The following is an 18,414-nucleotide window of genomic DNA, read 5'->3' on the forward strand; positions in this document are numbered from 1 at the left end:
CTAACACCCATACAGTCACTCACAGCAATCTATAAATCCAGATCCAGGGGATTCAATGCACTCTTTCTGGCCTCTGTGGGCATCAGGCATACACACATTATACACACACACCTGCCGGCAAAATATCCATATACATTAAAAAAATTTTAATTTAACTCACTAGAACAGAGACATTGATAGATTATTAAGTGAAAACAATGAGTCAAATGTTTTCATAAAGTTCATGGGAGAAACGACTTCTTCACTTACGGTTCCGTATGTAACAGCCAGCAACTGATGACTTTGCTAGGAGCTCCATTCCCAAATCCTGTAGTCTACCAGAGTTTTCAGGTCCACAGGTAGCCAGAGCTGCCTGGTCAGCACAAAACAGGTTTGCCTGTATGTCTCCAGAAGCAATCCCTGTGCCTTTTATATCAGATAGTGTTGTTTTCACATCGGTCTTCATACACCGAACTTCAGCCATTTGAGTTTTGAGTCTTTTGAGCATCTTTAGGTCAGAGGGCACTCGCCACATCGCCTGCTGCTTCCTTTGATCTTTATCTTTTCGAGAATATGATGCTTCAAAAGAAAACAAGTGAAAAACCATGTTCATATAAATTTTAACATTCATGACCTCATTCTTTCCCACAAATTTAAAGTGCCAAATGTGGTAAGGTGCTTCGTTGTATCAGCAAAGAACATGCATCAAGACTAGAGAGACTGCTGGTAACAGTGGTTCTCAACCTTCCTAATGCTGTGATCCTTTAATATAGTTTCTCATGGTGTGGTGAACCCGACCATAAAATCATTTCATTGTTACTTCGTAACTGTAATTCTGCTGCTGTTATAAATTTTAACGTAAATATCTAATACGTAGCGTATCTGATACACAACCTCCAAAGGGGTTACAACCCACAGGTTGGGAATCTCTGACTTAGTGGATAAGGTACTTGTTGCCAAGCCGAATAATCTGAGGCCTAAACCTAGGATTCTACCACATGGTGGAAGGAGAGAACGGAGACTTGCACATTGTCCTCTAACCTCCACACACACACCACGACACATACATACTCATGTACACAATACATACCTACACAAATAGATGAAATAAAAAATTTAGAGCATGCATTAAATTCTACCACAGAAAACACAGGTCCAACTATCTTAACCTTATTCAAACTTTAAAGCTTCAAGTTAAGAGTTTGGGTCATAATCACTTCACTGAATTATATCTTAATTCTAAAGTTTAGAGGCTGCTCTGCCTTATGTTTTATTTGTCTTGTTTTAAATACTTTTCTACTTTTCTCAGCTTCTTTCTATACTTCTTACAGTCACAATCTAAAAAAATGAAAAAGAAAAACCTAGAAGTCAAACACGTCATCAACTCAGCTCTACCTATTCTTCTATGTAGACATATAATTCCAGATGGAACAGTGCCCCAGCTACACCCCATCAGTAGCCCTCTCCATCTCCATCCTCATAGTGGATTCTGAAATCTCTGTGGCTACAGGAAAAAACATGCTACTAAGAGCCTGTCTCCAAGCCTGCAAACAGACCCCCCTCAGATGTTCAGATACCAGAGAATGAGAGACACTGTCTCACACTCCCAATGAAGCTTACAGATGTAAGGCTACTAGGTTCCTGGGTGACATCAGAGAACTACCAGTGACAGAGATCCCACCTGTTTAACAGGTATACTCCCCCTAATTTACTGCTCCACATCCTTCAAGTACCACATTCCTTCCCAGAATTCCCTCTTCCATCTCTCTCCTTGCTGCCCAGGAATCATAAACAGCCAGGCTGTACACTCCTGCTTCCTTTTTCCTGAAATCTGTTAGAAGGGACCCACACACACCTCTTGGGCCTAAAGTCCCCTCAGAGTGCTCTACCATGCTTCTGTCTTTCAATGACATTAATAACTTGCGATAAATTTCTTTTTTTTAAATATTTATTATTTATTATGTATACAATAGTCTATCTGTGTGTATGCCGAAGGCCAGAAGAGGGCACCAGACCTTATTACAGATGGTTGTGAGCCACCATGTGGTTGCTGGGAATTGAACTCAGGACCTTTGGAAGAGCAGGCAATGCTCTTAACCACTGAGCCATCTCTCCAGCCCCCTGCAATAAATTTCTTATCCCAAAAAAACAATGTTCCTCAGTGTCCCCTGGAACTCCAAACCTATGTGTGACTTTTCAGTTCCTGATCATCTATTGGATGTTTTCTAAAGGCCAAAGCAGGTATTACTTTATGCTCAGAAGAGCCACATGGAAAGTACTGGATTGCACACAAGCTCTACACTACCAGGTTCTATTATCTACTGATAGCTTTAGTCTCAACTTCTAGTAGACACACACACCCCAGTTTCTTGGAGTCACACTTAGGTGAAGACTTCCAGAACAGATATAGCCCACAGTTCTAAGGTTAATTAGAAGTGACTTCAATCTGTATTATTTCTTTTACAGTGTTTCCTCACAGCTTTGGGGAATAAGAAAGAGTCCCACATACCTTCTGGAGCCATGATCTCTCAAACTCTAGCTAGCCAGCTGGCTGCAGAAAACCCATTTCTATCCTCGCCTCCAAACGGCTGAAATTACAGGCAGGCTGCCACATCCACCCGACAGTCACATGTGTTCTAAGGAAGCAAACTCTGGTCCTCGCTCTTGTCACTAGAGTATCTAATTACCTGCTGGACCACTTCCTTAGCTCTTAGAACTTAGAACTTTTTAATGCCAAAAAAATTCCTGAGAGTTTATCCCATTCAATATACTTTAAACATATGTCTTAAAAATTGCCAGTTTACTCTCTCACACCAGAAATGAAACCCTAGACTAAGTATCCTGTCAAAAACTTTCATTTATCTGTTTTATCAGTACTGTTCATTTTCTAAAGTAAGGTTTAAATCAAACCACTACTAAAATCAAACTTCTCTATCCTCTACTGTGATTAAATTCAAGCTAGGATTCAAGAACTTCCATAGGATGAACCAATGTGATTACTTCATTCTGTTTAGCACTAGATACCTTAAAGTGGACTTCAACTTGATACCCTGGTATCATTTATGACATCCCCTGGGCACAGCAATTAAGAGCATGAACAGGCAATGAATTTGACATATAACAGATGTCCATTAACTTTATGATTAAAATATGAATATGCCAAGAAATGAAATTAACAAACTCCACACAAGCCTTTTTAATAAAAGAAACAAGGTTCTTTCTGTGACTTTATTAACCTTATGAACACCCCCCGCCCCAGCCACACACATACAGGTTATTTTGACTTGGCTCCTTATATTGTTTTATTGATCTTTCTCTTTTCCAAAAGGCTCTTCATTTGGTTCTTTTTGTTTGTTTTTGTTTTGTTTTTGACGACAGGGTTTCCCTGTGTAACAGTCCTAGCTGTCCTGGAACTAACTCTTGTAGGCTGGCCTCAAACTCACAGAGATCCGCATGCCTCTGCCTCCCGAGTGCTGGGATTAAAGGCGTGCGCCACCATCGCCCGGACCATTTGGCTCATTTGTTTTTTTTTTTAAATAGAATATAGCTGTCTATATTCTAGCTATGTGACAGGCACTTAAGCCTTGGTAACCGACTCCAAAGTTAGACCCAGGACTTAGCTGTTCCCTTTTATTATCTGCCCCACATTCTTTTTGCTATTACCCTTATTTTAGCCAACTGGGTTTAAATCTTAGGTTGCTTCACTATTAATTTTACATAGAAAACTAAACATTCCAGAACAAGACTACTATTGTTAATATAGTCTGTATGCATTCCAAAGACATTCAATATTTTCAAAAACATGATATTACCTATTTATTAAATCTATTTGTAAATCAAATTGTAAAATTGTTCCCCTTAAAGTTAAGTCAATTATACATGTTTATTATAGAGCCAGACTTGACCTGCTTCATTTGGACTTTGCACATACCACCAATTATCATTCAAGCCAACAGTTTTCAACCTGTGAATTGCAACCCTCCTGGCGGTCGCATACCAGATATCCTGCAGGTCAGATATTTACAGTATGATTCATAACAGTAGCAAAATTATAGTTATGAAGCAGCAACAAAAATAATTTTATAGTTGGGGGTCATTACACCATGAGGAACTATATTAAAGGGTTGCAGCATTAGGAAGGTTGAGAACCACTGATTTAAGTGAACCTTCACACAGAGTGTACTCAAACCATAAATGAAGAGCAACTGTCCCAGAACCTAGCTGTAGATAGTCTTTCAAATGGAGGGGTAAGACTTTCAGAAGTATGCTTTAAGAAAATAAATGAACTGGTTCAGGCTGTAACCTCCAAACTGCTGCAGTGGCTCAGGCTTTGTTTTCTACACAGAGGTTCTATGATTTTGTTCAGAAAGTGTGAGCTCTGCTGCTTTGAGAAATCATCAAAATCCCTGTCTACATCATGGTTGGATATAATACTACGATTTAGAAAGGTAGGGAATGTCAGTCTGTTTCACTACATACCAAGGATGCAGTGGAAAGCACTCCAACAAAAGCGCTGTTTCTCCAACCCCAGGAACGGGACGCAAGGGCCTTGCACACACTAGGCAAGCACATTACTACCGAGTAATACCAAAGGTCCCTAAAACTTGTCTTTAAACTGTAATAGCATTAATGGTAAATCACTATCTGTGAAAAAAAATCTCTATCTCGTCAGGTGGTGGTGGCGCATGCCTTTAATCCCAGCACTTGGGAGGCAGAGTCAGGCGGATCTCTGAGTTGGAGGCCAGCCTGGTCTACAAGAGTCAGTTCCGGGAGAGGCTCCAAAGCAACACAGAAAAGCCCTGTCTAGAAAAACTAAAAACCAAACCAAAACAAAACAAAAGAAAAACCAACTCTATCTCTGATTCAAAGAGCCTAGACTGAACTATACAAATGGCTGTCTTACTACAATAATGCATATTTTTCTCTTAAACAGCTTTGGCACAAAATACTGTGGATAATTAATACACATTTTATAGTAGTATACTATTTGTGTTTTAATAAATAAAGCTTGCATGAAGATCACAGGGCAAAGCAGCCATACTAGTCAGACATACAGGCCAAGCGGTGGTGGTAGGCACTTTAAAACACAGGAAGATGGATCTCTGGTAGTTCAAGGCCACCCTGGGCTACACAAGATTGAATATCTAAAAGAGAAAAAGAGCTCACAAAAAGGTGATCCCAGCATTAGGGAGGTGGAGACAGGAGCAATATGGCTGGGCAGAAAGAAGAATATAAGGTGGAAGAGACAGGAATTCAGTGGGGTGTCGAGTCTTCAGGACTCGTAGAGACAGGATCTCATCCATTTTTGGTCCGAGGTAGAGGTAAGAGCCAATGGCTGGCTGCTTTGCTTTTCCGATATTTAGGCTGAACTACAAAATCTGTCTCTGGGTTTTTATTATTTGTGCTACAACATTTTCTCAGGTTTTGATGTTCATTTGTATGCATAAGTGTGTGTGAGACAGGGTCTTACACTAGGTTATCTTATGGTTGGTCCAGAACTCATTACGTAGACCAGGCTAGCCTTGAACTCATTGAGATCCACCTGTCTCTGCCTCACACCTGATAGAATAAAAGATAAATGTTATCATGACCAGCCTTGTTTGATTTCTTGAAACAGGTCACACAATATAGTCCAGGCTAGACTTGAACTCACTATGAAGCCTAGGTTAACGTTAAACTCAGAGCAATCCTCATGACTCGGTCTTTACCATCCTTATAACAGGTATGTGCCACCATGGCAGTGGTAAGCATTTTTCCTTTAATGAATAATTAAGTAAATGTTTTTCTATTTAGACACATTTCCCCTTGAAAGGTAGGCCTGAAAAACTGAATCCATTCACAAAGAAGACAACTGTACTTCTTCCTATGGCTCAAACTAGCAGTTAGGCACAAAGAGAAGGCAACCATTTAGAACTTTCTTCGTTTTTCTTTGCAGTGTTAGGGATCAATTACAAGGATTTGTGTGTGCTGGGTGATTACTATCTTCTGAGCTACACACCCTAGCCCCAAAACCTTTTCAAAGGTTTAAAAACAAATTCAAAATTTGTTTTTGACACAAGTCTTGAGCAACAACAGGGAAAATGAGGCAAAAGGCTGTAGGTCCAGTTCACCCAGGACAACAAGATTCTGAGTTCAATCCCGAACACACACATGGGGGTGGAGGGTGGGGTGGGGATTAGACAGGTTGAAAAAAAAAAATCACTCATATGACATGAATGAAAAATCATTTTACCAGAGAAACATACTATATTCCAAAACTCAGATGAGACACACAGAAATTCAATAGTTCTTTCAGAGAACCAAAGGAAAAAAAGACATTATTATTTTACCTGTGGGCTGCAAAAGTGAAGTAGATGGACGAGGCTGTAAGCCCCACATATTTTCCATACTGCTCCGGTCCTTAAGATCCAATAAATGTATTAAGATTAAAGGATCAATGTCTAATAAGCTACTGGTAGCGGCAGAGCATAAATGTGCTCTTCTTGACATTCTGCTACTGGCACCCACATAGCTGTGATTACTACCTAAAAAAGAAATAGAGAAAACATACTGTATATATCTGTACATGTTTTATTATTTTTTTTAAATCCCAATTAGTGGGTGAATACCTGTCTGCAGATCTGTGTCTTAGATTGTGTTCATAATGAAAAGCACAGAGGAACCATACTGTCAAGTAATAAACATCAAAACAATGACTGAATAATCAACAACCTCATCTCAAGCACCATACAATTATAAATGTGTACAAGATACACAACTTGGGGTGCTGGAGAGATGGCTCAGAGGTTAAGAACATTGACTGCTCTTCCAGGGGTCCTGAGTTCAATTCCCAGCAACCACATGGTGGCTCACAATCACTTCTTACAGATCTGGTGCCCTCTTCTGGCCTGCAGGCATACATGCAGGCAGAACACTGTATACCTAAATATGTAAATAAATCTTAAAATAAAAAAATTTAAAAAAAGATACACAACTCAGTGCAGGCCAAGGTCAAGGAAGAAAAAGTTTTCACTCCCATCAGAGAGTAAAAGGGTTCCCATCTTTTCTTATACTTAACATTTAGTACTGCCAGGTTTAACATATTAACCATACTAGGTGTGGTAACACATGTCTGTAATCCTAGCACTTGAGAGGTGGAGGTTAAAGGATTAGGAATTCAAATCCATCTTTGGCTACATAACAAGTTAAAATCAATCCAGGCTACATGAAACCCTGCCTAAGAAAAAAAGAAGCAATTTAAATAATATATATTAACCATTATGGTCAATGCACAGTGGTTTCTTACTATGGTTTTAATTTGGCTTTTTGTTTTGTTTTGTTTCGTTTTTTTCAAGACAGAGTTTCTCTGTGTAGCTTTGGTACGTGTCCTGGAACTAGCTCTTGTAGACCAGGCTGGCCTCGAACTCACAGAGATCTGCCTGCCTCTGCCTCCCGAATGCTGGCATTAAAGGCATATCCCACCACTACCTGGCTAATTTCACATTTCTTACAAAGACAAAACAAACAAAAAATACAGAGTTTCAGCAACCCTCAAAACATAGCAACATAGGGGGCTGGAGAGATGGCTCCGTGGTTAAGAGCATTGCCTGCTCTTCCAAAGGTCCTCCGTTCAATTCCCAGCAACCACATGGTGGCTCACAGCCATCTGTAATGAGGTCTGGTGCCCTCTTCTGGCCTCCAGGCATACACACAGACAACATTGTATACATAATAAATTTAAAAAAAAAACCCATAGCAACATAAAACTAAGTCACAAAAAAAAATTGAAAAAACTGCAAAGAATTATCTAAAAAAAATAACTGAAGTACTCCAAAATATGATGAGAAATATGAAACTTTTCACCAGTCAAGTATGGTGGCTCATGCTTATAATCCAGTACTCAGGAGGCTGCAATACCAGAATTGCTATGAATTTGAGGCCAGTTTAGGATACTTGAGTTCCAGGCAGGCCTAGACTACAAAATAAGATGCTGTAAATACATACATAAGAAGATAATCAAGATTTTCAAAAAACTACAGAATAAGCCAGGGATGGTGGCACACATCTTAAATCGCAACATGGGGGAGACAGACAGGCAGATCTCTGTGAGTTCAAGGCTAGTCTGATCTACACAGCAAGTTGCAGGCTAGCTGGGGCTACATAAAAAACAAACAAAAAAAAAAAAAACACTGGTTTCATAAACCAAAGCTAAAATAACAACAAACAATAAAAAGGTCCAGGCTTAATGTCATCACTTGAAAGGCAGAGTCAGCAAATTTCTGTGAGTGTAAGGCCATCCTGTTCTATACACTGAGCTTCAGACCAGCCAAGGAAACATAAGACCATATCTCAAAAAAAAAAAAAAAAAAAAAAGCAAAAGCAAAAAAGAACAAATGTTTGACCTTATCAATGTCAATTTGAATTAGAAATGTTGTATTGCTGTGTGTGTATGTGTGTTTGCGTGTCTGCCTTTAAGTATATGTGTCTACATGCCGTAATAAGGTTATAGAGATCAGAAGACAAATTCAGCTGCCACTGTTTGCCCTCCGCGTTGTCTGAAACAGGGTCTCTTATGTTATGTTTGGCTGCTGTGCAACTGGGCAGGCCCAGGGGTTTGGGAACACTGCACACAACCCCAAGCCAGCTTTTAATCACTGATTCATTGTTTTTAATTTTTAGAAGTCTGAATTATAGAAAATGCACAGAATGCTTCTATATATTTCACACCCATTTCTCTGTTAACACCTTTCATTACTTTGATACATTTATCACAACAAATGAACCAATACTGATATACTAAGTTACTAACTAAATTCTACTGTGTATAGATCATTAATTTTCCCCACATGTTCACTTTTTCTCTTCTAGAATTTAATCCAGAACATCAAACTAGTCTTCTTTGGTTTGTGATTATTGTCCTTATTTGGACAATCTGTACAATGTCCCTCACTTAAGGGTTTCTCTGATTCAACACTACAGAGGTAAATGTTCTCTACACATTGACACGTCTCACCACAGACAATGCTAAATGCATCCATCACATGTGATGTGGTCAAGCTTCCCCCAGCACAACATTTACTTAAACGAGGGCGAGTTATACTCTATCTCACGGAGGAGTCTTTCAAAAATGACTTAAAATCTGCATGTGTACCGTCATATTTTTTGCTAATTATTCTTGCATTTATTCACCTTTAGTTATAAAGTACAGAAGTCTTTTTCATTCCATTTTTCAGGAACTAGAAATATACTATTATATTCAATGTGTGTTAAGTAGATAAATTTCAGCAAAGTTCAACAATGAAAATAAGGGTCTTTTTTCACTTTACATCTTTAATATCTAGGATAAAGTATCTAAATTTTATTAGAATATTTAGAGCCACAGAAAATAAATGCAAAAAAACCCAAAACAAAAACAAATGAAAATATGAATGACATTTATTCAATTCTTGGAATCCACATGTTCAAACAGTGTCCACTTCTTGTTAAATTACCAGTAAATACTTTTTGTTGTTGTCTTTTTGTTTTTGGAGACAGGGTTTCTCTGTGTAGCCCTGGCTGTCCTGGAACTCACTCTGTAGATCACACTGGCACTACTGCTATTTAAGAGGACATAGTGGCTTATTACTTTTAATAACTGCAATCCCAGGGGATCTTCTTCTGGCCTCAGAATAATCTACCTCAGGTTGGCCTTGCATTCTTAATCCTCCTGCCTCAGCCTTCCAAGAGCTGGGCTTAGAGATAAATGCCAAAAGCTAGCTTTTAAATGTTCCAGCCAATTCTTACAATCAGATCTAAAGACATAAGGAAAAATATCCATTACATATATAAGATCTTTTCAGTGTGATTTGGGAAGGGTGAAGGGCTGCGTCTAACAAAATCTGGGTTCTAAACTAGTTGAAGCAACAACTACATATGTGACCTGGTAACTACACATGAGTTTGTATAGCTCTGAAAATCAGCTTTCTAAATATCCTTTGTAAGCCCATATTCCATGCGGCTATTTAAATCATTCTGTAAACAAAGCTTAATACAGATAAGACTCACACACCAGAGTCAAGAGTACACAAAATCCATACAAACCTCAAGATCCAATTTCTCCTTATTTGCTAAGCTGTGAAACCTGTGCAACAGTTTCTTTAACTATAAAGTAAATTTTGCCACATGTGGCGGTCTATATCTGTAATTTCACCCCTGGAAAGGCCACAGCAGGAGAATCAGGTTACAAGTCAAGAAACAGAACAAACAAATAAACAATGGTTGCCCTCCACTAAACTATGACAGTCAGGTGACTTGTGGAGCCTGGCCCCTATACCTGGAGGTCCTGCAGCAGCTGCATCTTCCATGAGTTCTCCCTCTTCCAGTTCCATGTTGTTATACTCTACATCATTCTCTCCAGACCTGAGAACAGACAAAATCCATTATGTTCACAAAACTCATCATTCTCACAGAGGAAATGCAGCTGTATTATAAGGTGAGTTACAGTTCCTACTCCCCCACCCCACAGGAGAAAGAGAGAGCTGTTCCCCAAGCTGTCCTCTGACTCTCACATGCAGAGATGTGCACATATATGTGCATAGGCCACATTATAAATGAATTTTAAAAATTAAAAAATTGTATTTGTCATACCTTGATAAGTGTTATGTTCCTAAATACAACTATGAGATGATCTTAGTGAGAATCATGACTGTGCATTTAATATCCAAATAACTTTTAAATAACATCAAAGTAAGCTAAAAATATTTGATCTTTATATCCGAAAATCTGGGAAAACACTGCAAAGAGGAGAGATTATACATCTATAAAGACTTCTCACTGCTGCTTAGCCTGTGGCTCAGTTAGTACAGTGGTGCTCATCTAACCAGCCAGCATTTAGGAAGCCTAGTGTTTGACTTTTATCACCACAGGGAGCCAGGGGTGGCGTCACAGTACACATCTGCAATCTCAGCATTAAGGAAGTAGAGGCAGGAAGATCAGAAGTTCCCATCCTAAATTACATAGTAAGTTTGTGAGCAGCTTAGGCTATGGTGAGACCTCTCAAAGGGAAAACAGGGAAGGCACACATGCTAATAGTCAATTAGGAAAAACCAAAACCAAACAAACAAATAACAACAAGAAAAACCAAAAACCAGACCTTGCATTTTAATATTAAAGAAAAAAGTCCAAGTCAGGAGAGAAGAAACATGCCTGCATGCCCAATCAATACTTGGGAAGTACCAGGAGGAGGACTGGATTTCAAGGCCATCCTAAACTACACAGTAAGTTCTATGAGGCCAGCTGAAACCTTGCCCTCACCCCCACACACACACACACAGAGAAAGAGAGGGGAGGAAGGAAGGACAACAACCAAGAACAGTTAATAGAGATGACAAAGACAACTTTACAAAACAGGGTGCTGCTTCCTATTTGTTCGTAAAAAGTCAACTTTAAATTGCTTTAAATCAAACTACAAAGTACTATTTGAAGCAGTAAAAAAGACAATGCTAGTTTTATATATTTGAAGAAATCTTAAGATGTAAGAAACTTAGCAGACTCACTATCAAGTAAAATGGATGAAAATTATATTTAAAGCCATGCAAAGCCAGGCGCCAGTGACGCATGCTTTTATTTTCAGCACTCGGGAGGCAGAAGCAGGCAGATCTCTGAGTTCAAAGCCAGCCTATTCTACAGAAAGAGTTCCAGGACAGCTAGGGATACACAGTGAAACCCTGTCTTGAAAAACAAAACAAAAAACAAACAAAACCCAACCAAACAAAAAAAGCCACTCAAGACTCTGGAAATGAGGGTTGAAGAGGTGGCTCCATGGTTAAGAGCATGTCTTTCTTGTACAGAGGACCTGGATTCAGTTCCCAGAACCCACACAATGGCTCACAATCATTTATCTATAACTTCAGTTACAGGGGATCTGATGCCCTCTGCTGTGGACACTAGCCATGAATATGTTATAAAGACATACATGCTGGCAAAAAAAAAAAACTCTCAAAAAGTATAGGTTAAGGAAGGAAGGAAGGAAGGAAGGAAGGAAGGAAGGAAGGAAGGAAGGAAGGAAGGAAGGAAGGAAGGAAGAAAGGACTGACTCTGGAAATATCCCTAAAGTTATAGAAAAATGAAGAAATGAAAATTTTAAAAAAGCATTAATATGGTAATAAAAAAGAGCATAGGGCTGGGGGTGGCAGTGCACAACTTTAATTCCAACACTTGAGAGGAAGAGGCAAGTGGATGTGTATCCCTGAGTTGAGGCCAGCTTGGACTACACACAGATTAAGTTCTAGGTCAACCAAGACTACTTAGTGGGTCTCTGTCTCAAAATACAGACTCCCCAAAAGTGTGAGCATAAATACTACTTAAGTCAAGATTAATCCTTTCCCTCTTATTTCAGCCCCCAAGCAATTCCACTCTAGGTCACCATAATCAAGAACATACGCCTTCCAGTTTGCTGGAGTGGGGAAGACACCAGCAGCATTTCTTATTCTGTGGGTAGTCTCCAACACCTAACCTGATGCCAAGGGCCAGGTATGTGTGGCCAAAAAGACTTGCACCCTTATGTCCAGACCTGTATTCAGAAAAGCTTCTATTGGGTGAGGGCATCCTGAAAATGCTCAGATCTACGGTGCTTACCACACTTTACTCCTCCAGCAGAGACATCAGGGCCAACAAGACAAGCAAAGGGCTAAGGCACATTCTCCCAATATCCAGTTTCTAAAGCAGGACAGAGAATTGTACCTTTGCCTCAGTCTAGGTTCAGAAACCAGAGGTTTTTGGGTTTCTTTCCCGCACTAAGGAAAGAAGAAGGCTATAAAAGAGTATCAGAAAAACATATAATAGCCAGCCTAGCCTGATCAGAAGTCCCAGGCTTGGGCTAGTGGTATAACTCAGTGGCAAAAATCATTGACTGTGCAGCCTGAAAATCTGATTCCATCTCTGGGACCCACAGAGGAAGGAGAAGACAACTCACAAAAGTTGAACTCTGACCTCCATATGCCCATATCACACACACATGCACACACTTTCTTTTTTATTTGAAAATAAAAAAACTATACATATGTGTATGAGTCTTTTCTCTGTATATATGTCTGGGTACTATTTGAGTGCCTAGTGCCCACAGAGGGCAGAAGAGAGCATCACAGCCCCTGGGACTGCAGTTACAGGTGACTGTAAGCTGACATGTGGGCAATGGGAATTGAACCCAGATCCTCTGGGAGAGCAGCCAGAGCTCTTAATCACTGAGCCATCTCTCCTGTCCAATAAAAAAGATTTTTTTTAAATAAAGAATAAAAACTCATAGCTGAAAAGGCCTAGTTTATATTTAGATTGTATCTTTTAAAAAAAATGCTGAACATTCCCATACTTAGCCTAAATCACAGTGCTTAAATGATTCCTATGTAAAGTGTTCACACAGGATGCTCACATGGTCTCTTCATCAATGTCATTCTCTTCTGTGTTGCTCGTTGCTGTGGAACTCGCAGAGGAGCTGCTGCCGTCGAGCTGATTCACTTCATCTTCCCCGGCAAGATCCAGATCCAGATCTCCATCTGAGAGCTCATGCTACAAGGCAAATAAGATTTCTTCTCATTCCTTTTTTAGGATTCTGAGTCAAAACTTACTATGTAGTCCAGGCTTAAACTCATGCAATCTTCCTATCTCAGCCTCCAGAGTGCTAGGATGTTAAGAAAGCACAAACAAGACCTTTGTTCCAAATGTTTCTACTTAGTTAGTTATCCCACCTAGGACATTACCAGAGATCTACCAGTGTAAATCCTATGTCTACCCTGCTTAACATTCCACAGAAAAGCTATACAACCTTACTGACTGGTACCATGATTGATTCATAGTTATCAATTTGAGCTAGGACATCAATACAACTAGAAATAATTCACATACTCCAGGTCAACTTCCAGTAATTTCTCTTCATGTGATCTCAGACTTGGAAAGCAAGAACAAGAAAACCAGAAATCCAAGGTCATTCTTTGTTATGTAGTGATGTTCTTGTAGCCTATAGCCAATTACCTTTATCAATCTATCACCTAAGGCCCCCCCTCCAATTTTTCTCATCTTCATATCTCTGGTCCCACCCACACAAAACAAAACCCCCTTCTCCAACTTTTAGTTGTCTTAGATAGAAATCCTGCCATTCATTTTACTCAACCTATCAAAGCAGACTGTTTCAATTGGAGCCCTATTTTCTTTCCTTAGTAGAACAAAGCTTTTTTTTTTTTTTTTTTTTTTTTTGGTTTTTCAAGACAGGGTTTCTCTGTGGTTTTGGAGCCTGTCCTGGAACTAGCTCTTGTAGACCAGGCTGTCTCGAACTCACAGAGATCCGCCTGCCTCTGCCTCCCGAGTGCTGGGATTAAAGGCGTGCGCCACCACCGCACGGCTAGAACAAAGCTTTTAACCTTATCATCAATCTCTCCCCCGTAAGCCCATTGAAACATAAAAACCCATGTCTTCCATGATGTGGGATTCCCCTCTGTATGCTGTGACTATGTTTTATTATCATTGGTTAAAGAATAAAGCTGTTTCAGCCAGTGGATTAGCAGAACAAAGTCAGGCGGAAAATCCAAACAGAGATATAAAGTAGGCGGAGTCATAGAGAAGTCATGTAGCTGCCAAAGGAGAAAGACACCACCATAGGAGCCTTTCTAGTAAGCCACAGCCTGGTGGCGATACACAGATTAATAGAAATGGATTAATTTAAGATATAAGAGTTAGGAAGGAATACACCTAAGCTACTGGCCAAGCAACGTTATAATAGTTTTCGTGTGATTATTCAAGTCTGAGTGGCCGGGAAATGAACAGCAGTCTCTGCTTACACTCCCATTTTAAAAGTAACAACTACAGAAAATCTACTCTGTCCTTCTAATCTTAACTAAAAACAAACAAAATCTACTTAGTGAGTTCTTATTCTAGCTATTATTTGGCTTGGCAAAAATTAATTGCATCCCAAATCCTAAGTCATCTTATCAGAAAAAATAAAGTACTTACCAGTTAGTAAAGGAAAAAACATATTAAAAAAAAGTTTTTTTTTTTAAATGTACATTAGTGTTTTACCTGCATGTATCTCTGTATGAGGGTGTAGGATTCCCTAGAACTGGAGCTACAAGCAGTTCTGAACTGCAAGTGAGTTGCAGGAACTCACCCTGGGTCCTCTGGAAGAACAGCAAGTGCTTTTAACCACTGAGCCATCTCTCCAGCTCCCAAAATAACATATTTTTACAAATCTACAATTTAAACCATTTCTAGACCATGTGTCACAGTTTCAGATAATGGTCTTCCATAATTAACTTTTGCAAAGTATGAAATGTACAGAACATGCATCCGTCAATAATGAAAACTAGTGGACAAGATGTTTAGAACACTGTCTGCTCTACATTATATGCTGGAGCTGACAATCTTACCATATAGATCACAATCTCAATCTATTCTTACATGATAGTCTTCATTCTGAATCTTCTCCTCTTCATCTTCATCTTCCTTGGTCTCTCTTACAGAAGCTGAGGTAGGACCACCTTCCAGAAGAATGTCAGAGCATGACCCAGCCTTCTTAGCTCGTGCCTCAGGAATATCATCATTTTGGGGGCTAAGATGATTATCTGGTGGTGACAAATCTCTTGATTTCTGAGTTCGGGACAGCTCAATAGTCAGTCTCTTTGAAAATAAGAACGGTACAAATCAATACTAATTGTAAGAGGTGACTCAGTGGCAAAGCAAACAATGTTTACATTATAAATCAGATATAGGCTGAGCATGACAACACATGTCATCAATTTCAGCATATGGGAAGCAGAAGCAGGATGATCTCTAGCCTGGTCTTCATAGTCAAAAGAAAAAAAAAACAAAAACCATAATGTTGGAGTTGAAGAGATGGCTAAGGGGACAACAGGTAGCTCCTGAAGCTTTGTGCAACCTGTAGGATGCAACAGTACTAGTGTACGGAAGGGCCTGAGAACATGTCTGTACACATGCAATCTCCAGAAGGCTAAGCACTTGTCGTCTGTGGACAATGACACTTGAGTGGGAATTGGGCATAGTGTTAAGTAGCTTTAATCCCACACTCAGGAGACAGAGACAGGCAGATCTCTGTGAGTCTGAGGTCAGCCTGGTCTACATAGTTCCAGGGCAACCACGGCTACACACTAAGACCCTGTCTCAAAACACTGGGGAAAAGGCAGATCCGTATATTCCTAAACCTAATTTTAAAAACCGTTTCTTTTACTTCTTTCATTTTTTCCTGTTTTCTTTCTGAAAAACTGTAAGAAAGATAAACTGTCTTCTGCATATCCAGTCTAAACTATACATATAGTTCACAACCTGCACAAAAAATACAGGCAGGGTTTTCATCTGTTTTGTTTGATGATGCCGAGAACCCAGGACTTTGAGCATGAGATTAACTGCCAATTACTGATCTGCATGTCCAGCATCGGCAGTTTGAAATCTACATTCATTTATATTTTTGTGCTTTATCTACTACCACTTTCTCAATCCAAACCTTCCACTCCATCCAAAGTCTATACAAAGGGGCTGTCTCAGTAAGAACACTTGTCACCACATCTGAATACCTGAGTTCAATCCCTGAACCCACATGTTAGAAAGAGAGAGAATCAACTCCCAGAAGTCGTGCTGACTTCCAAATGTGCACAGTGGCAAGAGCACCCCCCCACACACATACAACATAAGACAATTCAAATTCCACATGAAGGAAAGAATTCCTAACATAATTTCATTATTACAAAATCAAAATTAATTAACAATCTATTATAGTGTTCAAAAACAGTAAGAATTCAAAGTGTAGCAACTTTCAACAATTCTATTTTTAAATCTTTAAATCCAATACAGCTCATAGAAGACAATTACCTTAGTTACTGAGAGAAACAATGTTTATCTCAAACCAGAGTAGTGCTGCATAAGACAACACTGCATAATAAAAATATTGCATATCTAGAGTGTCTACACAGGCCCCTGAAATAAAGTTACTACAAATAAGGAATAATATAGTTGATGTTAATTAAGTTGAGCTCATGTAGCTAAATGTGGCTACACAATTGAGTAGTGCAGAATCTAGAGGCTCAAAGGAAAAGGAGAACCAGAATTTTACCACAACATTAAAATGGACAGCCAAAATCAAATTTAAAAAGCAGCAGGCCAAAAGGACAATAGGCTGTGCAAATTAGAAGAGATGCAATTGTCTTACCTCTTTAAGATTGTTTATTTGCTGAATATAGCCAGTTTGTGCGGCTTCCAGCTGAGTAATGTACCAGTGCTGATCCCGGCATTTCTGAAAAAATGTTGGTGAGCGTACCTGAAACCTTAAAGAACAGTTCCACATGAAGAATAATCTACACAGTGAATTTGTGAATTATATAAACTCTACAGTTCACATTTGATGTAGAACCATTTCAAATGAATTCTATTACCCACTACTCATGCATATACTCAAAAACCATAATGACATATGTCTCTAAATGCCAGTTGTCTCAATTAAAACCATATATTTTTGGTTTTTTGTTTTCCTTGAGACAGGATTATCTGTGTAGCCCTGGTTATCCTAGAACTCACTCTGTAGACCAGGCTGGCCTCAAACTCGGAGATCCTTCTGCCTCTGCATCCCAAGTGCTGGGATACATACATGTGTATGAAAATGTCATTATGAAACCCAATATGTAAAACTAATATTTAATAATAAAAACATTACGGGAAAATTTGTCCCTTCTAGTTTAGTAAACTGATGTTTTAATTGTGACTGTAACATCAAATAGCAACGAAGTATTTCCTTTGGTGAATTAGAAAAACGAAATTATCACCTTCATAAGAAAAACCAAAACAGTGAGTTTTCTCCCCCCTTTCCTCCTTCCTTCTTTTCCTTCCTCCCTCCCTCCTTCCTTCCTTCTTTCCTTTGCCAGACAGGGTTTCTCTGTAGTTTCTGGTGCCTGTCCTGGAACTAGCTCTTGTAGACCAGGCTGGCCTTGAATGCCTGTCTCTGCTCCCCAGAGTGCTGGGATTAAAGGCATGCACCACGACCGCCTGGCTGATCCCTACTTCTAACATGATTTTATCAGAAAATGAAAGATGCTCTATAAAATTAAGCTTGTAAAATCAGTCATTGAAATATTATTCTGTCAAACGGGAAAAAAGAAAAAATAAACCACTCAATGCCTCCCTATTCTTAGAAAGCCTTTAAGTTACACGTTCTATGAACAGGCTGAAGGCTAATGATGAGTTAGCACAGCACCACTCTGATTCTTCGCATGAAGCCAAGTATGGAATTATCTACCTGCAGCATATTATCACTACACAATGTCAGATTTGAGGGCATGCTGGATTTTTAGTTAGGTATGCTCAAACTATAAGCCATCCTTAAAAAAAAAAAAATTTAAGACAAGGTCTCTTTTAAAACCCAGACTAGCTTCAAACTTGTTATATAACCTAGACTGGTCTTGAATTCCTAATCTTTCTGACTCTACA

The 18,414-nt window shown here is 39.2% G+C and overlaps 1 protein-coding gene across 5 annotated transcripts in view; it reads right to left on the reverse strand.

The window, feature by feature from the left end:
- The window catches only part of Trim37 (tripartite motif containing 37), a 123,650-nt gene that overhangs the window by 59,779 nt on the left and 45,457 nt on the right, over window positions 1-18,414 (reverse strand). For all 5 annotated transcript variants that reach the window (XR_012912317.1, XM_075991200.1, XM_075991201.1 and 2 more), the window contains exons 14-19: window positions 17,144-17,258; window positions 15,382-15,600; window positions 13,364-13,500; window positions 10,271-10,356; window positions 6,309-6,503; window positions 250-558 (exon numbers count right to left, since the gene is read on the reverse strand). Coding sequence is in view for 4 of the 5 variants with exons in the window: in XM_075991200.1 (XP_075847315.1) it covers window positions 250-558; window positions 6,309-6,503; window positions 10,271-10,356; window positions 13,364-13,500; window positions 15,382-15,600; window positions 17,144-17,258 (1,061 nt within the window). In the remaining variant the exon portion in view is untranslated. The remainder of the gene's footprint in view (window positions 1-249; window positions 559-6,308; window positions 6,504-10,270; window positions 10,357-13,363; window positions 13,501-15,381; window positions 15,601-17,143; window positions 17,259-18,414) is intronic.

The sequence above is a fragment of the Microtus pennsylvanicus genome, chromosome 11, assembly GCF_037038515.1.
Source record: "Microtus pennsylvanicus isolate mMicPen1 chromosome 11, mMicPen1.hap1, whole genome shotgun sequence".
NCBI classification, from domain to species: domain Eukaryota; kingdom Metazoa; phylum Chordata; class Mammalia; order Rodentia; family Cricetidae; genus Microtus; species Microtus pennsylvanicus.